Here is a 16,528-nt window from a genome sequence, read left to right on the forward strand (position 1 = left end):
TCAACATTTGCCTTCCCTTTGTTTTAGATATGTGCCTTACATCTATACTTATAGATAGCTATAATTTTTTATTCAAGGCAGGGACCTCATTTTATCCATATTGCCAACTCCAGATGTAAAAAAAACATGACTCAAGCCTCCAAAAATCATGAGATTTTTTTAAAAATGACATTTTTATGTGTCTTTTTTTTCCTGAGCATTTAGGTTACACTTGGTCTATTTTCCATCTTTTCTCTGCAACTGTGAGGGCTAGAAATTGACTTTTTTGTTTTTTGTTTTTTTTTAAATGAAAGTTGAGCTCACATAATCACATGCCTCTGGGAGCTGGGGCTTTAAGAAAAATACCAAATACCACGAGATTCATAATAAAATTCTGAGAGTTGGCAACACTGTCACATTTTAAATCTGTAAAATGGCATGCACACTTACGGGGCTGTATCAATAATATAATCTACATAACTGAGGCCTCGCCGGCTATATATCCTTTTTAAAAACCTACACACATTTTCAAGGAATTGTTTAAAAAAAAAGAAGTCTTGGCAAGACTTTCCTTCCATCTCAAACAATAACTGGAGTCAACTTGTTTTATATATTTATTGTGAGATGTCAGATTTCCTAAAATAAAACAGTAAGAGAAGAATAGGAAGAAAATACAAAGCTACCAGTTTCCCCCATTGTTTATTCCTTGATAAAGGGATAGGGGAAGATAGTGCACCCTATTTATTAATCTGAGAAAGAGCTGAGTTGACAAGAAGAACTAATGAGACAATGATTTTTTTCCAGATATAGATTTGCCTCTGTGTGATTCCTATAGATTGCAGTGACCTCTAGAGGTGGAGACTTTTAATTAATTGACTGAACTCAGCTAGCAACAAATTTGCGCAGCTCATTGGTTCATTTAGTACTTTGGCTCTCTCCAAACTTGCAGTCTGCTCTGCTCTGTTACTGAAATCAGAGTTTGGCATTAATCACCCTCAGATTTACTCTGCCCCTATTTTTTCTGTGTTTTTACGAGAGTCTAACCTGCTCCCCTGCTTTTCCCCCTCTCCCCCCCACTTGTAAATGTCAAGGATAAAGAGAAATCAGTAACGGATCAAAGGCGATACTCCCTGATTGACCCTTCGTCAGAGTCTGAGGTGCTCCGGCTGCAGCATCGACTGGTTAGCACAGAGGATGTCCTGAGGAACGCGCTGGAGCAGGGTCAGCAAATGGAGAAACTCATGGAGGCCATGAGAAGTTCCTCAGAGAAGACACAGGTAGCGCACTCCCCACCACCTGGATGGTGAACATATCAGCGGCATGGCCAGAGCAATGCTCTGACGGGGCTCCACACCACCAAGGAAAAGAAACTGGCACTGTCGCTAGTGATTCAATAGGTAGCACCCTTTCCACTGTCGCTAGTGATTCAATAGGTAGCACCCTTTCCTCTGATGGAACAAAGCATTTACTGGGATGCCATGTTGCTAGAGATGCTGTCTTTCAGATGAGATCGAAAACTAACTGCATGACTGTTTGTGGATCATTAAAGATCTTTTGGCACTCTTCACAAGAACAGGGTGTTTGGTCCAGTTTCCTGAGCCAAATCCCACTGTGGGTAATTACAGTCTACCTACTTGAATTGGAACTTCACACACACCTATCCATTTCATATGTGCATAGCATTGATTTCCTTTCTTACGCTGTACATATAGTGCTGCTGGATGGTTTTTAGACACCTACCAGGCGTCACACCAGAATTGGCTGCATTCATGGGTCTAGAAAGGGAGTGTGTATGTAGGTATGTCTATACTTCAGGCTGGAAGGGGTAATTTCCAGCTCAAGTAGACAGACCTGTGCTAGCTCTGATGGAGCTAGCACACTAAAAATAGCAGTGTAGCCATGGCGACATAAGCAGTGGGTGGGGCTAGCTGCTTGAGTATATACTTGTGGTCTCAGACACGATCGTACTCAGGTGGCTAGACCCTCCCGCTTCGTGCGCTGACGTGGCTACGCTAATACTGTTAGCGCCCTAGGATCAGAGCAAACTGCGGTATGTCTCCTCAAGCTGGAAATGACACCTCTAGCTCCAAGTGGAGCCAGGCCCTGTGTAGCTATTTCTGGAGAGAGGAATAACCATTGGGAACAATCTAATCAATGTTTTCTTTCTAGCAGCGTCCTGGCTGGGTTTTCATTTGGCCTAATGGAGAGAGTGATTTAATGCACTGTTCCTGGCTTATAGGCTAAGACTATTTTTCATTGTTTATATCCTTTAAAATGATACATGGAAAGTGAAAAATCCAGCTTTATATCATCCCTCTTCTTTGTTCCCGTCACAATTTACTTTCCCTGCCGTCCATCAATACGGACTTCTTCAGTTTCCTGGTGCTTAAATAGATATCTGGGAAAGATCTTTCCATCTCTCTTGCCAGTTCCCTCACAATTCTTGGACTGTACCTGACTCGGGGTTGGTCTGACTCCAAACAGGCCCGACTCTCAAACACCTGCTACAGAGTCCTTCTGGTTTCCTCCAGTACTTCTTTTGCCTCCCCTGGGAAATTTAGAATTGCCTCCAGCCTCTGTCCTACATCCTCTGCTGTGAAAGCGGAGATTGAGAATGGGCTTAATTTATCTTGGCATGCTCAGCCTGTTCTGTCATTTGCCTTTAATGTATCTGAGATCCAACTGATTGTTCCTGGGAACGGCTTCTGGGGAAATGCCCTCTTATTTACATTAAGCTCGTTTAATTCTCGATCTTTTGCTTTTCTGACTGCATTTTCTCTTCACTTGAGTCTACAATCAGTTTGCATCTCTTAGAGGCCTGGTGTTTTTATACCTTACATGTGTTCCTTTGATTGTTTCCTCATCTATCTTATCCTAAAAATGTTCCTCACAGCAAGTGCATGCTGCTAGCAATTCACATTCAGAGGGATACTTAATACTGCATGATCTGACTTAACCATTATGCTCAGCGGCTAGGGCTGAGGTTGTTTTTTCTCTGCTGTGCTGTGCCGTTATGGCATGGCAGGCAATCTGAACCAATGGATATCCTACTTCTCTCCCCAAGTGCAGGACACCACAAATTGTGCTGCCGAACGGGGGCGGGGGCAGTGGCATACTGTGGGTCTCTGGCGCCCGGGGGCCAATACTTACATTTCCGCCCACCCCATCAACAGCAGTGTCTGGTAGGGGTGTGTCAGCGAGCCTGTTTCCCACTCCTCTCCCCCCACCCCCCTGTGGGGGCGGCAGGTGTGGCAAGGAGTGGGAGTGATGGGTAAATGCCCCAGGCCACCTGGCGGCGGGATGGGGGCAGCATGACGGGCTCTGTCCCAGAGCTCCGCCTTTGGCTGTGAGGCCGGGGTCCCCACAGCTCCCTCCTTGCGTCCAGCGTGGGGTGGGGGGCCGGGAGGATGTTTGCTCCCCCTACAGCGGGAGCCCTCGGCTGCTGGTGTAGTGCCCAAAGCTGTTACCTGTCAGTCATCCTGTGTCAGAAACAGAGATGGATCACAAACTCTGCCAGTCAGTTTTTGGCACGACACCTGTCAGAGTCCTCCTGTGCTGTGGTCCATGCAGCTGCCAGGGATGTTAAAGTCCGGCAGCCCCTGACTGCCTGTGACAATGGGGGGCAGCTCCTCCTCTGAGAGCCTGGCTGGTGCCCCCCCACGCCGGTGCCCCGGGGCATGGGCCCCCTCACCCTCTCCCCGGTACGCCACTGGCAGGGGAGGGATGTTCATTTATTATCTGTATTGCAGTAACACCTACCAATCCCAATCAGAGACCTGGGATCCATTGCGCCAGGTGCTGTACAAACACCAAATAAAAGGATGGTGCCTGCCCTGAAGATCTTACAGTCTAAGATTAGAGTCCATGGTTTGGTAGAGAGAATTCCTCAGAACACAGAAGTGTAGTGAAAGCAGCCACCTGTTTTGCATGAGATAGAGCTGTGGATTTTTTATTCTGCACCACACACCATAGCTGTAGTTATGATGACAGCTTCTGTTGTAGTCCAAGACATCGTGCAATCCTGTCAGTGACACCAGAGTTACTTTAGCTTCTACTGTAATCACCGTGTCTTAAACTGAAATGTGTCGTGATGGCTGTAATAGTGTATGGCGTGGTGGGTGTGTTCCTCCTTGGAGGGAATGCTAAACCCATTGGTGCTAAGAAATCTTCCCTTTCATATTTCCTTCTCCAAAGATGGTCCCTAAATTATTCTTTTTTTTCCTGAAAGGAGGAAATATCTTTGCAATTCCTGCATGTTGGCACAGGGAAATCTTGTTTTATTTTTTTTCAGAAAAATTTCTCTTTGGCCAAATCCCCAAGGTGTTCACATGATTTTACTCCATTGTTTGACTGTTTTTATTTTACTTCATGCTTTTACTCCATGTTATTTGTTTGTTTAACAGTAGCACCGGAGGCCCCCTCAGCATGCCAGGGGCTGTACACACACCTAGGAAGAGTCAATCCCTGACCCCAGGAACTAATAATTTAAATAGATCAGACAAAGGGTGGCAGAAAGGAAATATTCCCAATTTACAGATGATGACTGAGGCACAAAGAGGCTAAAATCCAGATTTTTAAAGGTATTTAGGCGTTGCTGTGCTCAGCATTGCAAATCTAACTGATTTAGAAGCCTAAATCTCATTTTCCAAAGGGATTAAGGCATTTAGGGGCCATAATCCCATTGACATTGAGGGTATTTGGATTCCTTAGTGCCTCAATCCATTTTGAAAATGAGATTCAAGCTCCAAAATCAGTTAGATGGTGCAACACTGAGTGCAGCAATCCCTAAATGTATTTACAAATCTGGACCATTGTGACTTGCCCAAGGTCACCCAGGGAGTGTGCGGTGGGGTCAGGACTGAACCCCCATCTCATGACACTTAGTGCTGGGCTTGAATCACAGACCAGCCTACTCTCTGTTAGGAGAAGGAAGTCCGTGGGAACTTGCTTAAACAAGGGTTTAAGGAGAAACACCAGGACTTTGACTCATTAAAACAAGGGTCACTCTAGCCAGGTTTCCAGTGGGCACAATGGGATGCACTGGAATAGTCTTGGACTCTGGTTCAGCTTCGCTAGATACTGAGTTTCAGTGTAAACCCTTTCCACTCTGCTTTGGTCCTCTAAGTCAGGGAGAATCACGCCTAAGGTGACAGTAGCAATTGTGTGGAAATCCAGCTCACCACTGGTTTCCCATTGTCTCTAAGCTGCAGGCTTTCACTTTGCAACCCTCTGAAGAAGGAAATCGCTCATTACCACAAGATGCTGCTGCTTTCCTTTTGCAGTCTTATCAGCTGACAGGCTCTGGACTCCCTTGAGGTGTATGGCTGGCCTTGCAATTAGACAAGGAGTCGCAGGAGCTGCGGTGTAATAGCTCTCTCTCCATCTCATCCTCAAGTAACGGGCACTTTACTGTTGCCGTGGCCATGACAGCAGCTAGGTATTAGCCTGTAATAAAAAACCAAAATCTCCACATACTGCATGTCTTTCGATACCGTGATCTCAGAGCTTTACAGACAATGACCAGGATTTGGCACTCGAGCTTGTTCTCAAAGAATTTATAATAATTGCTTTGGGAGATTTTATTTAGTTTCTAGCAAATTACACCACTGCTTATTCTTTCCCAGCAACCTTGTACTCGGTGAAGTTCAAGTCTAATTTCTAGTGCTGAATGCGTCTGTCACTCAAGGCACAGGCTATGTGTCTTCTGCAGGGACTGGGAAATGTACTGTATTGCAGAAAATTGGAGCACCCTGTAAATGCAGGGATGAAGTAACCTGGGCTATTTCTCCAAAGTGCCTGACTGTCGTGCGAGAAGCAATATTAAGTCCAGTTAGGAATGATCACTGGGCAAATAGTTTCTTTATAGTTTTAGTTTCTTTATAGTTGCATCTGACGAAGTGGGTTGCATCCCATGAAAGCTTATGCCCGCAGGAATTTGTTAGTCTTTAAGGTGCTACAGGACTCTCGTAGTTTCTTTTTAAAGGCTCATCCTGAATTTCTAGGATCCTGTCTTCCAAAACTCAACCTGGCCTTTCTCTTCTCTCTAGCTATGTCTACCCTTACAAACTCAGTAGCCCTAGTCCATTACTGGTTGTAGCAAAAGTGGAAGCTGTTGTGTAGACAGAGCTCAAGGTTAAATGCCATGATAGTTAAAGCTCCAGAGCCCTGTCTCCACTACAGTATCCATCCGTTCTGCCATCAGCAACGCACTGGTGGTGAATGCACAGCTGTCGAGTTGGCATGCCATTGTCATGTACTTCAGGCTGCTCCCCTCCCTTGTTTCATGCTGGCTATGTTGTAGTTGCAAAGGATAAGGATGCTGTTATCACTACTAGAGAAACATTATCAACATATAACTTCATTGTGGTTTTCAAAGGTGGAAACCAAAGCCCATTCTGCTGGCCTGGCTCATCTCTGGGGACAATGGGCACTAAGTGGTGAACCCACGCTACGTTTCTGTAGTGCCTGGTATCCCCAGAACTCAAATCATGTGCAGAATAACAAATCCAAAAGCAAGGGCCATGCTACCCAGGAGGTCAGTGCAAAGCCCAGCTGACACTACAGGGGGCAATTCCACTGCTAGGAAGAATGCAGTTACCCCTGACAGAACTTGGCCAGGACACAGAGGTTAAAAATCCCTGGCCAAGAGCACCAGGGGCTCCCTAAAGTCTAATTTCCCACCTCAGATGTCAAAGCTTCTGGGGAAAGCATTGAGGTTCGATGGTTTTTATCAGTGCCCACCTTCAACCAAGTCTCCTCTGTTCTGTTACAGACTATTGGTAACTCGGGATCTGCGAATGGGATCCACCAACAGGATAAATCCCACAAGCAAGAGGTAGGTTATACAACACTGAGCTATTGGAATAAAAAACATTCCCATGCAGGACCTCTTCCATGGCGTCTTCACTGTGCGCCTGCCCCATCTGGGACTGAGGTCATCCCCTCGAGCATGGCTCAGACCATAACATTGCACAGCGAGAACAATGGGCTTTGCATAGCACTCATTCCTGAGCGCACTAGACCCAATTCCCTGGAGCAGCTGCACTCGCAGCTGGGACTGGCTTGAAACTGAAAGTACAGATTTCAGCTGTCGCTGGAGGCTTTGACAACCTCTGGGTCCTAGAGCTTCCAGTTTAAAAAAAAAATGCCAAGAAATTGCACTGTGATGCCTTGGACTATTGGTTTGGGAAACCTGGTGCAGCTAAGACGTGCCATCCCATGTACATCTTCCATATTGGAGAGTTCACCCAGATCAGAACTCGTATGTCTCTCTTCTTGTGTCAGCACGTTAGAACCTTCCTTAGTTCATCAGATCTCGGTCTCCTCCTTTAAGCCCACTGTGTATTTCACAGTATAGACCATTATGGAGGAGGCTCACCTTTATGCTCTCTCCAGTTTTCAAAGCCCAGGCAGGAGGTCCATGGGCTCAGAATTTTGTCTCCTTACTGGTAGCACAGTCCGATTGAGTAAGTACCAGGAGCATGGCTTGTAGATTGTCCTTGTCTGCAAAAAAAGTGACCATCCGCCCCTCTTTGATCTCTTTCCTCCAAAGCATCAGGGATGGCCACAGCTGGAGATGGGACGTTGGATGGGAAGAGCCAGAGATTTCAGGTGGCACCGAGTGTTCTCTCTTTCAGGTCCTTGGCTGGCTGGTTCTTGCTCACGTGCTCAGGGTCTAACTGGTTGCCATGTGTGGGGTCAGGAAGGAATTTTCCCACAGGTCAGATTGACAGTGAGCTTGGAGGGGTTTTCGCCATCCCCTGCAGCGTGTGGCTGCAGGTCACTTGCCAGGGTTATCTGGGTTTTTCTCGCTTAATAATTTCCCTGCCTTTGTAGGGGCCTCGTGCGTTGGTGCATTTCTGTCTCCGCCTATTCTCTGCCTGTGACACATCATAGTCTAGTCGCCTGTGGGCTGTAATACTTTGGTCTCATTTCAGTTGGGTTTGGTGTGTGGGTGCTGGGTGGTGTTGGTGGCCTGTGATGTACAGGAGGTAACAGTGATCTACCATGATCACTATCCATTGCAAAGGTCACTGCTTTCCTTACAGTCTCGTTTCTTCCAGGAGAAGCACTGATAAAGAAGAGGTGGAGAGGACCATTTCAAGCCAGTATCTACTCCTGTGCCCAGACAGGAAAAGGATGCATCTCCTAAAGACTAGCAACAGTATTTTCACTTTATAAACAGGACATTTATAATGTATTTAACTGACCTAAGTAGGACAATCCCCTGGTTCGTATTTTCCAAGATGAGCATCATTCCGGAAGGAGCGGTATGGCAACCTACCTGTGTAAAGATCCCTTTGTTTTGGTTTCTTATCCGTGTTGGTTTTGACTGTGGAATTTGTATTGGCTGAATGGACAATCTCCATTCATCCCACCTGAACAATGTGGTCTGGCTGAGAACTGTTGGTGGCTGAAGCTTCATCGGGGATTCCTAGAACCCTACAGGAAATGCAAAGGGATTTGCTTGTGGCATTAGAAAACTCCTAAATGTGCTCCCAAAGGCTGCACACTTCCCTGCAGGTAATCTGTGTCCCTCTCCTCCCCATCCACCCACGTATTCTGAAAGAACCATGGAAATGCCTAACACCTGCTGGGCTGACGCTGCTCAAACCAATACATGTGGATTGTAGAAGAAGAGCTCGTGGGAAAGTCCCCCCACTTCCCTCGCATAGAAGACATCTCAGCTCTAGGACACAGAGACTCCATCTAGTGCCCTATAATATCTCCTCTGTTTTCAGGAGATATAATTTATTTCAGCTGAACACACCAAGCGTTATTAGTGAGTCAGTGTTTACTCTGAGTTGCTGAAGGGGTGAGCACAGGTCTCCTTAACTTCTATCCACCGAGAGATCTCTTCGTAGGACTGGCTGTTCTGGGGGCCCAGAGCAAGGGCCTGTGGGTGCGTTGTGGCTCTGTAGGGATGTACACAGCAAAGCTTTGGCAGCACCTGGCTAGAACCTTCATATGCCTTTTTGGAGGGTCTGAGTAGAAAACACAGGCAAGACGTAGTCGCATTGGACAGAGATACCTCTAGGCCATGAGTCCCTCCTCATGGCTATCCACAGAATTCTCATCACTAGCTGTCAGAGCTGGGTTGGCCTAGCATTAGGCTGCTTTTGGGTTGCCCCTACCATTGTCCGTCATCGTTGGCTTTGCAGTACAATCCCCGAAGGAGTTCAAGGGACGGTCCAGTGCTGACATGCTCCTGTGAGCATTTGTGCAAGAGCGCCTTATACCAAGAATTGAGGATGATCGTGAAACAAAGGCCCCGTCTAGAGCAGGAGCGCTCCAGCTGTAACCAGAGCAGATTTCTGTTCTTTCCTCTGTTCGCTGGGCACCTCAGACTCCCTCTACTTACTCCAAGTGGGAGTTTGGGGTGCAGGTTTAGGCCCCAAAACAACACTGAGGGTCACATTTTTAAAGCAGGAGCTGCACGCCATGTGCACAGAAATGCAAGCACAACTGAGCGCCCAGGTTTGCACAGAAAACTATTGTGATGATGGGAGCAGAGAGCTAGCTGGGCACCTCTGTGTCCATCTGCACTGGCCCTAGATGTCGGTGGAGGATCCCCATTGCCTATGTAGATTTGCACAAGGACTCGGTCCCTATTCCAGTGGCTATATTCTAGCCTCAGTCTTTGCACTAAACTCTGGTTGGGTTGAATGGGTTACTCGGGTAGAATATGGTCCCAAGTGTCTGAGACAACCCCTGGCTCTGAAAAGGAGCATTCACCTTTCAATACCCTGGGGCCATAGGGAGCAGCAGCAGATTCTTAGGCTCCCTTCACATCCTGATGGGAATGGGGCAGCTTCCAAAGGGGAACATCAGTACCTGGGATGTGGGTCAGGGCTTAGATTTTTTGCAACATCAGGGAAATGGCTAATGTTCCATGGGAAATCCCCTTGTTCTGGGGGAGAAGGGGCTTGCCATAGAAACAAACCGCTGTTCCTGCTGCTGTTTGATCCTTCCCCCTGAGGGAATTAGTTGCAGAATCCCTTTTCAGAGGTACACAAATCACATTGGTTCCTGGGAAATGCAGCATTTTGGCCGCGTTTACCGTATGCAGCCAAATGACACAAGGTTATGAACAGCTCAGCCTCTTCTCTGTGCATCCTTGTGCCTCTGAAATGTCTAGATCCAATTCACCTCTCTGCTCCACTCTCCCGATCTCTGCTGCATATCCGGGGCTAGTTCATTAGCATGAGCTCCCATTGCCATGAACAAGAGCTCCCAGCATGGCTGGACATGGCATATGTGTTGACTTCCTGTGAAGCCGTGCCATTGCACACGAGCTGGGCATCTGGCCTTCTGTTTTCCTGTATGATTTTTCTTCAGCCACTTTTGGCTACTCTGAAACTGTCCAGCAGTACAGAGTTTTGGGCCGCCTGAGGCAGACAGGGACGGAGCTGTGCCCCACCCCTCCAAGTCTCCTGCACTAGAGAAGCCACTCTACCTCTTGCCGGGTGGTGAAATAGGCTTCGGCCCTTTTCTTCCGTAGGGATGGTGGACACGATCTCTGCTTCAATGGCTGAGATAAGGAGGTGAGGTCATGGAAGCGAGGCATGCTGGGAGAAGTAGCCTGCATTTGGATGATGAGTTCAGAGGGTTAATAGAGTGGGATTCAGGTGGGAGAGGTCCTGCTCTAACTGCAAAGAAGAATAAAGCACTAACCATTGCCTAAGGCTTGGATTTTCAAAGAACCTAAGGGAGTTAGGAGCCAAAAACCCATTGACAGTTAATGGGACTTCTCACCTGATGCCCCTAGTCTCCTTTGAAAATCCCAGAGCAAGTGTGTTAACTGTAATAACCAAGCCAAGCTAATAATCAGCTGAAGGTGCCATTTTGATAATTTTGAGCTTGTATTTTCCAAGGCGCTTGGCGTTGGCTGCCCGACACTGCTCCCTCCCCCTGCAGTCAATGGCCAAACTCCCGCTGACTTCGGTGGGAGCAGGCAGGGCAATGCCAAGTGCTTTGCTTTGGAAAATGCCTTCCTGGGTGGTTTAGATTAGGGCTTAGGGAAGGCAGCACCCGGGTGAGAGCACTGACCAAGTGTAATCGATGTATGTATTTTCTGTCTCGTTTTCAAGGGACGAGACCCCGTTATTTAAAGAGGGCTGAATAACAATTTGCAGCAGGTTCAGACAGGAGCTGCCCAGTGTGAGGTGTGTGGTCTGGGCCAATCCGCTGCTGATCAGGGCAGGGCAAAGCTCTGACGTGAGCTGCACTGCACTGATTTAAAGCGGCCGGTGGAGAATTTGGCGGTCTGTCCTCAGGCAGGTGTATCAGACTGTATCAGTCCAGTGCACCTGAGGCCATTCAGCTCCAGGGGAGAAGGGCGGAGAGAGCCTGCTTTGCAAGCTGGCTTTGACTCTCTTCTCAGGCTCTCTAGGGTGTAGTCTGCCAGGGGAAGCATGGCTGCCCTTGCCCCAGCAACGGGCCGCACTGAATCGCACACGGTCCCGTGGGCTCCGCGTTTTTCCTTTTGGAAAGAGATCTCTGAGCAAAGAGAGCAGCAGCCTGGGGTGAGCCAGCTTTCCTGGGACACACCAGGGCAGCCCCAGGCTCTGCCTCCAGGCACCCAGCCCTCTGGGATCCTCTCTCCATTTCCACCTCGCCCTGCAGGCGGGACAGTTGCAATAGAAATGGATGGCCCTGCTCAGGAGTGCCCAGCCAGGGTTGCATGCCTCGTGCCTGCATGTCACACAGGGTGCAGTTCACCGCTGTGGGGCAGGGCCAGCGCGAGGTCTGTGTGCCGGTGAAATCCCCCAGAGGCAGCGGTGTAGGATTTCCCCAGTGCAGACAGTCCATGCTGGCCGTCAGCTCAGGTGCTGACTGCACCTACAGATTTCAGGAGACCAAATTAGAAAGAAACACAGAGTGACAAGTAAGAGGTCTCCCCCAGGTTTGTTTATAAGTTTCTCGCTACTTTTGCCCTGATACAGTAGTGCATAAAGTACTCCCCAACATTCTGGGTAACTGGCATTTGGAGGGAGATTTTCAAAGAAACCAAGGGAAGTTGTGCACCCAACTCCCAGTGGCAGTCAGTAGGAGTTGGCTGCCTAGCTCCCATTTGAAAATCTCTCCCTTCAGATTAATCCCAGTGATTTTGTTTAGCGCTTCAAATCTGAAATACAATAGAAGGCTGCTTTCTCCTCCATGGCCCCCCACCGATGTCACCATTGCATGTTCCATGCTGGTGTCGCACCCAGAACTGGGTGCAGAATAAGCCTTCGGGATCAAGAGCTGCAGTGTGGGTCAGAAGCAGGAAATTTTTGAAGGGGTCTTGAATGGGAGCTAATTACATGCAAAACCAATGCTGAGCTGTCTGGTCCACCCATGTGTCCTTCTCAGTCAAACAGCAATTGAGGAGCAGCACAGCAGGAGTTATAAGTCCCCCCTGTTGAAAATCAGACTTTTCTATCCATTGTGTTAGTTCAGGGGCTGGAAGAGTTCTTTGTTTTGTTTTCCCACTGAAGGCTGAGAAATGGTCTGACGAGTAAAGTCCCCTTGCCAGTTGGGGAAGCTGTTCAAGATCCAGATTAGCAACCTTCCCCCCCGGCTAAAGAGAAATCTTACTTGCGTTTGGATGGCAGTACTGGCTTTATCCCTTTCAGAGTTCAGAAAAGTGAAGCAGACACCTAGTCCCACGCTAACACCCTTACCTCGTCATGGGACCTAAATTCATAGCCAAGACATGCCAGCTACTGCCTGTCCCCTCCTCTGATCAGTTCCTTTGACTCTCAGTGGATATGCATGACGGTTTCATTAAAACAAACAAGATGCAAATGAAACCTTAACAAAGATTCCAATACTCCATGGTTACAGCAGCTTTTAGCGGTTCACCGCTGTCTTGTAGGGAATTATTAATCCACTAAAATCCTATAGGCCTCCATGTAAACGACCAGAATAAAGGCGATAGTAGATGTATAAATGGATGATAACCTTTTACCCGTAAAGTATGTATTACAATTTTGTAGCTTAGTCATTTTTTGGCCATCGACTTTTGTGAGTAAGATGAAAAAAATGGTTTGATTGCTAATGTCTATTTTGTTATTTGATTCTTTTTCCCCTTCCTCTGTACAAACGCTGTACAAATCTGAGTCCATTGAGTGTAAGTACGACAGATCTGTATTAATGTACCACAGACCCCCAATACCAGCTTGCTAAAATGTGGTGAGCTCATACTAAAACAATAAAACTTGTGGCTAAAGTCAAATGCTCCCTCCTCTTCCCTCCGTGAGAGCGCAGAGCCGGGTAGCGCGCACGTGCTGGTGAACGGGCAGTTGGAATGGTAAAAGGATTCTTCCCCACTGACCAGACAAACCTTGGGGAAAGAAGCACACACATGGAATGGGGGCTTTTGTGATCACAGGGCCCTTCGGACCGAATAAGGCAACAAACGTGCTGCAAGAAACCCAGACATCAGCTGGGGTATTGGCAGAGCTGGATGGCCCTGGCACATGCAGTCAAGAAGAGGTGTGACTGGTGGTCTCAGTCCAGTTTCCTGTATCACAGACACACAAGTGGCACCAGCCAGTAGCTGGCAGAGAAGCGGCAGGCTGAACTCTCCTCTGCCCCTTAGAGAGTGGGATTGGAGCTCAGTGGAGTGCGGGGAATGCAGATACGGCTGCTGCCCTGCTCTGTGCAGAGGCCTTCGGATGCCAGTGCTGTCAACTCAGCACCTTTCCCAAGTGCTCTATTCTTTTGCAATGCTTCAGGGGTCTGAAAATATGCAGGAGCTGGGTGGGGAAAGAATTGCAGCCGCCACCTGTCAGCAGGCCGGCATCACTTCTTATGGAGATCAGGCAGAATGGGGGTGTCAGGGAGCTGATTTACACCGGTGCTTTGAGGATGCTAATGTTCATGTTAGGCATTTATTGGCTGGGAAGTAAGTGGAGGGATAAATGCATCGAGATGGCTGTGGAGCAGAAGTGGTAAATTAGTCAGGGATGCAAATGGAAAGTGAAAAATGAAAGGAATAAGGACTTGAAATGCCAGAAAAGAATGGGTGGATTGAGGGGAGCAGAGAGAGACCTGATTTGGGGGGTGGGGGGGGGGAGAGGGGGAACAAAGTGTCAAGAGGACTGTTGATATTTTCCAGATGATGCTACCAGACTTGCTCAACCAGCTCCTCCTGTGGGTGTTATGTACCTAAATACCTTTGAGGATCTGGGGCCCAAGTCCTAGTCAATAACCAGTTTATGGGCTGCATGGAGTTATTTTACCTCACAGAAGCTCTGAAATTCTTCTTTATATTACTGTCGCATTGAGAGGCCCCAAGCAAGACTGAGAATCCTGGTGCTAGGAGCTGCACGTACACTTATAGCTGGCAATCTAACTAGACCAGGCAGGAGGGGAAACAAGCACAAAGAAACGCTGACTGGGCAGAGCTGGGACTAGAACCCAGGGCTCCTGAGTTTACATCAGCTCGCCTGCCCAGCGACCCACACGCCCAGCTCAGCTGGCTGGCTCGCAAGGCGGGGCCACATGTATGACAAAATGGGGACGAGCGCTAGCCTAGGTGCTGGAGCTAGGGGTGCGGCTTGAAGTGTTTCCATCATGCCCAGCACGACAGACTCGCTGAAGAGAAGCCAGCCTGCTCCCTAGATGCAGGGCTGGGCAGGCCCCTGCGTCTTTGTGAAAGGCCAGATCAACAGATGTCAGGGTGGGCTCTCTCTTAGCCTTGGTGCAATACTTCGGGGTGCTGTCCCCAGCCTGGGCGGCAGTGGAAAGCCAAGACTCCCCCGCAGGGTTTTGGTGATGATGAGATTTTTGCAGTCTGCCCTCCCAGAATTGCAGCGCTCCCACCCATCACCCCACTGGGGTCAGTGGGACGAAGCCCAGGGCTAGGCTTGCAGGATTTGGCCCTCAATGGGAGGAAGAGGGGCGCGCACAGAGTGAGGATTGGTGAGATTGCCACCAGCTTCTCAGGCGCGTGCATCAGCCCAGCAGTGCAATGCTGCTTGTCAGGCAGGTGTCTTAGTGCAGGAACGAGCAGCATGCTCCCGTGAGTGGCCTCCCGTTGATTTATAGAAAGGTATTATTTCTGCCCTAGCTGGGTGCTTGCTCCCGGGGCTGAGAGAGCTGAGCACCAGCGTCAAGTAACCAGCCTGACGGAGCCGCTGGCTGGGCTGGAGCGGCTCCCAAAGGAGAAGGCCTGCATTTTCCGAAGGGCTCAGGATGCTTGAGCACGTTGGAGTGTCGCAATGGAGCTGCTGGAGACGAACCTCTTCTAAAATCTGGCCCGGTCCAGGCAAAGGCACCAGTCAGACCTAGCAGCTGGGCTGGGGCGACGGGAGGGATCACGCAAAATCGCCTTGTTCTGTTCATTCCTCCTGAAGCACCTGGCACTGGCCACTGTTGGAAGACAGGATCCTGGGCTCGCTGGCCCACTGCTCGGCCCCCGTATGGCCACTGTTCTGAGCTGTCTCGGCAGTCAGGGGAGTTGGCTGCTCCCGGGCCATTGCAGTCCCAGAATTCGGCATGTTTTTACTCCTGCGTTGGTGCTGCTGAGGGATTCAGTTTATATCGCCTACAGGCTTGAGTGAAAGCACGCCCGCTACTCTCAGTGCTGCCCTGGCTCGGCCGTGGAAGCCCTGCTGGCTGTCACCGAGGGGGTCAGAGAAATGGAGATTAGCAAGCAGTGGCCACGGCGCAGCCTCTCCATGCAGCATGCGTTCGAGCCCTGGCTCAGTGTGGACCTTGCCCGTCACCCCCCACACAGCACCACGTCCTGAGCGTGAAGTAAGCCGGGCCTGCTCGGCCACCTGCAGCAGAAACAAAGGCTCAGCTGCGAGCCCTGCCTGCAGGAGCCTGTCCCTGCCAGGCCCAAAGTAAAAGGGACTGGGGGGCATTTCAAACAAGCAGACCCAGCGATCGCCTGACAGCACTTACATCACCCGTTACCGTAGCAGGTGAGCACCGCACCATCGTCCCCAGGTCCCCAAAGGTCGGGAGGAATCATTATCCGGACGGGAAACTGAGGCATACATGATTTGCCTCGGGTCACACAGGAAGTCTGTGAGGGAGCAAAGAATTGCAGCTGGGTTTTCCAAGGCTAGTGCCCTGGGCACTGGACCCGCCTTCCTCCCTCCCACCGTACCTTGGTAGGAAAGGGCAGGTGACAGCTCGCGCCCCTGGTCGAATACTGGGCTGACGCCCTCTGCCGCGAGCCCCACGGGCACGGCACTGGTACCGCGGCGCTGGCGATAATGTCAAGGGAGGGGTAACGCCCGTGAGCTGTGAGCATCTCTTATGCGCGGGGTGAAGAGAGAGAGAGAGACACCAGCAAAGAACACAGGTTAGAAATCTGTTGCCTTCAAACATCAGCAACCCCGCAAAGCTAAGCAAACGCTAGTCAGCGAACCGGGCAATCCTGGCGTGCCTGACCCTCCTCTGGGCGCCTAATGCACCGCTTACTAACTGGGCTTGCTACGGTTCTGAAAAGCCACTGGGGGGCGCTGTGGCACCTCATAAAATAGAGCACTGCGCTTCCGAAGGGGTAACAGGGCGGTCCCTGTGTGTGTCTTGCAGAGCGTTAAACCCC

At 49.4% G+C, this 16,528-nt stretch overlaps 1 protein-coding gene across 2 annotated transcripts in view; it reads left to right on the forward strand.

The window, feature by feature from the left end:
- The window catches only part of CLIP2 (CAP-Gly domain containing linker protein 2), a 110,188-nt gene extending 96,996 nt beyond the window's left edge, over window positions 1-13,192 (forward strand). Inside the window, exons 16-19 of one of the 2 annotated variants that reach the window (XM_067537887.1) lie at window positions 1,071-1,256; window positions 6,752-6,814; window positions 7,532-7,590; window positions 8,043-13,192. In XM_067537887.1, the coding sequence (XP_067393988.1) occupies window positions 1,071-1,256; window positions 6,752-6,814; window positions 7,532-7,590; window positions 8,043-8,160 (426 nt within the window). In that variant the 3' untranslated portion in view covers window positions 8,161-13,192. The remainder of the gene's footprint in view (window positions 1-1,070; window positions 1,257-6,751; window positions 6,815-7,531; window positions 7,591-8,042) is intronic. The other variant, XM_067537888.1, reaches the window with a different exon arrangement.
- Window positions 13,193-16,528: the final 3,336 nt, after the last annotated feature.

The sequence above is a fragment of the Emydura macquarii genome, unplaced genomic scaffold (assembly GCF_026122565.2).
Source record: "Emydura macquarii macquarii isolate MOO-44397 ecotype Brisbane River unplaced genomic scaffold, CSIRO-AGI_Emac_v2 contig_450, whole genome shotgun sequence".
In the NCBI taxonomy this organism is placed as follows: Eukaryota; Metazoa; Chordata; order Testudines; family Chelidae; genus Emydura; species Emydura macquarii.